This window comes from Penaeus monodon, chromosome 5 (assembly GCF_015228065.2).
Source record: "Penaeus monodon isolate SGIC_2016 chromosome 5, NSTDA_Pmon_1, whole genome shotgun sequence".
NCBI classification, from domain to species: Eukaryota; Metazoa; Arthropoda; class Malacostraca; order Decapoda; family Penaeidae; genus Penaeus; species Penaeus monodon.
Window position 1 is genome coordinate 46,516,909 of NC_051390.1, and position 5,000 is coordinate 46,521,908.

At 55.9% G+C, this 5,000-nt stretch overlaps 1 protein-coding gene across 1 annotated transcript in view; it reads right to left on the reverse strand.

The window, feature by feature from the left end:
- The window catches only part of LOC119573568 (translation initiation factor IF-2-like), a 50,710-nt gene that overhangs the window by 293 nt on the left and 45,417 nt on the right, over positions 1-5,000 (reverse strand). The window contains exon 3 of the mRNA XM_037920778.1: positions 1-3,841. This exon is cut by the window's left edge and continues 293 nt beyond it. Coding sequence (XP_037776706.1) covers positions 2,534-3,841 — 1,308 coding nt within the window. The 3' untranslated portion in view covers positions 1-2,533. The remainder of the gene's footprint in view (positions 3,842-5,000) is intronic.

The following is a 5,000-nucleotide window of genomic DNA, read 5'->3' on the forward strand; positions in this document are numbered from 1 at the left end:
AGAACAGTCCTAAGGGTTATTAAAAGTCACTGTAACGAGTAATAATCACATGGTCTCGGTCGCCATGACGGATTTACGCGTCGGTGGCGATCGGTCTGCTTGCTCGCCGCGATCAGATACGCGTTGCCATGCTCCCTCGTGGGGGTTCGGGTGGGGTGGGGGTAGGTAGGGTGGGAGGGAGTCGTTGTCACATCCGCGTCTCATCGCCTCGGCTTTCCTTCTCTCGTCCGCGAGTCGAAGCGAAAGAGGAAAATGTTTCGCATGACGAGATGGTATTTGTGATATGTGAGGCTGACTATTTTTTTCTTCGTTATTTTTTTTCTTTTTTTTCTTTTTACATACGAGTTAACACGCTTCTTTATGGTCGAGCAGTTGGTGTAGCGCACGCAAAGGCTACATGATCCTTACACGGAATGTTATTATAAAAGACGGTAAATTCGACTCCCGGTTATTATGCTACGAGATACTTAAAGTTTATTTCCTCCCGGTCATTAATATTTGATTTTACGGTCCTTGATCAGCGGTTACACTTTCCGGTGAAACCCAGACACCCGATCGACGCCGAGACGAGAAATCCCCGTCAGTCGGCCTCGCTTCCCTACGCTCCCTCCTCGCTCGCCCACACCGACGGGACGGAACTCCGACGGGCGTCTCACCTCACGACGACGACGATGAAGAGGGGAAGGAGGAAAATGACGGGGGGGGGGGGGACGACGACGAAAAGGACAAAGGAGGGGCGGGGGATGACGACGGCGAGAAGGATGAAGGAGGGGGCGGAGGAGGACGACGGCGAGGAGGACGAGAGAAGGGGGCGGAGGAGAAGGTGAGGACGATGGCGAGGAGGGGAGAAACTGAAGAGGAAAAACGCGGACAAGGAGGGGAGGGAGGTGGGAGGGAAGGAGTGAACGACGAAGACGTGGAAGAGAGGGACGAGGAAGAGGGCGATGTAGAAAAAGGGAAGAAGGAGGCGGAGGGCAGCACCAGCATCAGAAAGAGAGCCCGAGACAAAACACTTCTCCATTGCGACCTTCGCCCCTTGTTGCGTTAGCCCCGTTGCTCCTTCGCGAGGAACCGGATCGACGCCGGAGGAACGGTCTTCTGCCAGGGGAATCTCCCATTCCTTCTAATTATTCTGAAAGGTCTGTCAACACGCTTCGAAATCGCCCTCGACACAAGGCATCTTAGCTCGCTTCCCTCTCCCTCTGCCCACCCCATCTTCCCCCTTTTCCCTCTTCCTCTAACCCCTCCACCCTCTCCCTCTTCCCCTCCCTCCCTCCCCCTCTGCCCTCCTCACCTAACGATCGAGCTCACGGTGACCGCAGGGGGCCGGATGCAACAAAAACCTTAACACATCAAGACCAGTATGCAATCACTTGACAGGGTTATCACCGCCATTATAACCCAGACACCTTCCATTTGCTGTATGAATGAGAGACCTGTCGCGACCGCTTATTACTACTCTACTAACCACATTGCTTCTGCCTAACTGTAGTAGTCGAAGGCTAAAGTAGGAACACGAGGCGCATAACGTGCACAATTAAGAAAAAGAGAAGAGAGAGAAAAAAAAAGACGAGAGAAGATAGATCGAAGGACATAACACCGGAAGGAAGCGATTCTACACGAAATACGAGCCGTCACTTTTTCCTTCTTCTATTGATTTTGTTGCTCCGTTTATATAAATATCTCGGAGAAGTTTCTTTTTGTGAGTTTCTCTTTTGCCGCAGACTTTTCTAGAGATGTAGCAGTCGCATTGCACTGATAGGTGTTGTAACAAACAGATCATTTTAAACTTGTACTTTGGATCAAACTTTTGTAGTAAATTTTTTAGTTTCTGAAACGAACCTTTCCGTAAACCGCAAGTTGACGTAACGTCCTCAATTTTCGTTTGGGAATATCTGGATATAAAGAATTTCTTTTTTAATTGTTGTTACATGTCTGTATGTGAATGTATGTATGTGTGTATATATAACTATTATCTTTTTGAAATGCAGTTTAATCAGTGCTACCGTTGTGAATTATATATATAGAAATGAACGTAAATATTTACTTCCGTTGAAACATGTTTCCTGATATGGATGAGTGCCATAAATAATGCTTGGATAGTTGTGGTATTGTCAGTGTGCATTTGTAGCTAATAAGTGTTAGTTTGGGGGCGAACAGCCACAGTATATTAGTATTAAGGAATAGCTATTCACATTTTCTTTCTTTCTCTAACTCTCTCTCTGTCTCTCTCTCTGTCTGTCTGTCTCTCTCTCTCTCTCTCTCTCTCTCTCTCTCTCTCTCTCTCTCTCTCTCTCCACACACACACACATTTGCACACATAGGCGCAACATCTCTTAAATATGAAACAGCACAAGCACAAGGACGTCTCAAGGGCGAGAGCGAGAGAGAGAGGGCCAAGAGGAGGAGGAAGCCCGTCATGAGGCAAAAACACGCACACACACAGCCTTCAGCGACCTTCGTTACTGACCCAGAGAAAGCCCATCTCTCGCCGACGGAGCGTCACGGTGGGCGCCGCCCTGCCCCCGAGCCTCTACACGAGCACGTGGTCGGCGGCGGGCGGCGAGTCGAGCGTCTCGCGCGGCGCCCGTGACTCGGACGCGCTGCGGGCGCCCGGCTGCAGCTTCTGGGTGTCCGTCTGGTTCGACGAATCCACGCAGGGCGCGCGTCGGCGGCCGCGGGACCGCCCGCGCGTTTGTCCACCGCCGCCCTCCGCATTCACGCCGCCCATCGCGCCACTGGCCACCGCGGGCGCCGCCGAGAACTGGCTCATCGCACCCTGAAACATGTCCGTCCGGTTCTCCCACACGCCCACGCCGGGCACGTCAGCCGTACCCGAGGGCGCCGCGCCGCCTTCGCGAGGGGGCGGCAGGATGCCCAGCGGCAAACACACCCGGTACGGCACGTAGCCCTCCGCGCCGTGCGCTGTCCGCACGTACAGCCAGTCTCGCGTCTTGAACACGGCGTTGACGATGATGCCGAGCGGCAGGAAGGGGCGCACGGGCGGCTGGTTGTGCGGGCGCGGCTCGGCCGTGCGCCGCATGTTGTGCAGGCGCGTCGCCGACGCCAGCACCATGGGCAGGTTGGCGGGGCGCGCCGGCGACGCCCGCGTCAGGAGAGCCTCAAGGTCGCGCACCTGGTACCCGTAGGCGCCGCCCTCCGGCTCGCGCCCCTCCAGGCCCTCGTGGCAGCCGGCGAGGCGGGCCAGCACGCCGCCCACCGCGCCCACGCCGGCGCCGGGCTGGGCGGGGGCGACGCCGGACCCATACGGCTGCTGGCCGCCGTGCCCACCGCCCGCTGGAGGGAGGGCCGCAGGCGAGGGCACGCTGGCACCGCCGGGGGGGCGGTCGGCGGGCGGGGGGCGTGGTCGGTGCTGGCGCGAGCGCGTGGCGGACGAGCAGCGGACGCGGCGGTCGCCTGCGGCGCCGGGCGGGCCACGGCCGTCGCTCGAAATGCTCCTGACGCGCGCGCCCTCGGCGTCCGCCACGCCCGACGAGCCACCACACACGCCCATGCCGGAGCCGCCCATGCCGGCCCCAGTGGGCTCGACGGGCGGGGGCGACGGCCAGGGGTGCGAGGGCGTGTGCCGCCACCCGCCGCCGCCGTTCGTGCCCGCTCCCATCGCGGGCGCGGCGCCTAGGCCCTGCGGCGTCACGGGCGGGGGCGGGGGGCGGGCGTCCCGGCGCCGGGCGCGAGCCTCGCCCATGTCGACGTAGTGATGGTCGCGGGCGCCCAGCATGGTGGTCGGCGCAGGGGGGGCGGGGGGCGTGGCCAACGAGAGGTCGGCCACCACGTCCGGCAGCCCCGCCCACGCGGCCTCTTCGCTGGCGCCGCTGCTGACCTGAGGGCGAGGAGGTAGGGAGGGTCAGCGAGGGAGCAGGGGGGGGGGGGTAGTCTTTTCTCCTCTCTCTCCCGCTGCAGGTGATATTAATGCGGAGAGAGAGAGAGAGAGAGAGAGAGAGAGAGAGAGAGAGAGAGAGAGAGAGAGAGAGAGAGAGAGAGAGAGAGAGAGAGAGAGAGAGAGAGAGAGAGACTGACAGACAGACAGAGACAGAGACAAGAGGAGACAGAGGCAGAGAGAGAGAGAGAGGGGGGAAACGTGTAAACATGCCGATATAGAATTGAAATCATAATTTCTGCATCATTGTAAGGCATGCAATTAATGTAGAAATAAATAAATAGGACCGAATTTAAATTAAAAAAGTTAACTGGTTTCATGTTTAAGTCTTCTGAATTTACTCGATAAAGCTAAATGCGTTTTCTGCCACAAATCCTCAAAAAGTAAATTACAAAGAAAATCTGTGTACAGTCACTTAAAGAGGACTATACTGATAAACATACAAAGACACATATGAATAACAACTCTTGAAACGTCAATAAATAAATGAACAAAAAAGAAATTCTGAACGAAAGATAAATTGTTGTATGTATGGTTATTTTCTCATATCTCATACATATGGTAGTTTCAACCAAGGTCTCACCCGTTCTCCCCCCCCCCCCCTCCCCCTCCTCCTCCTCTCTCCTCTTCTCTCTCTCTCTCTCTCTCTCTCTCTCTCTCTCTCTCTCTCTCTCTCTCTCTCTCTTCTTTTCTGCTTTCTTTAATTTTCTTCCTGCACATCTCTCTTTGACCTTCTGTCAGTGTTTCTCCTTCTCCTTCTTCTGATTCCCTCCTCTTTCTCAGCCATCCTCCCCCTCGTCCTCCCACCTCCCCTCTCCCCCTTCCCCCTCCTCCTCGCCCTCTTCCCCTTCCTCTCCCTCTCCTTCTCTCTTTCATTTCCCTCTCTCCTCATCATCAATAACCCCTTCCTCTTCCTCTCACTTCCCGCCCCTTTCCCTCTCCCACATCCTCATCTTCTCTCACATCTTCCATCCTCTTCTCCCTCCCCCTCCACCCTTTCTTTCCCCTCTCCTTCTACCCTCCCCCTCTCCTTCGCCTTTTTCCCACCCACACACTCTTCCTTCTCTCTTACACTCACCCTCTTTCCTCCCTTACCTCTTCT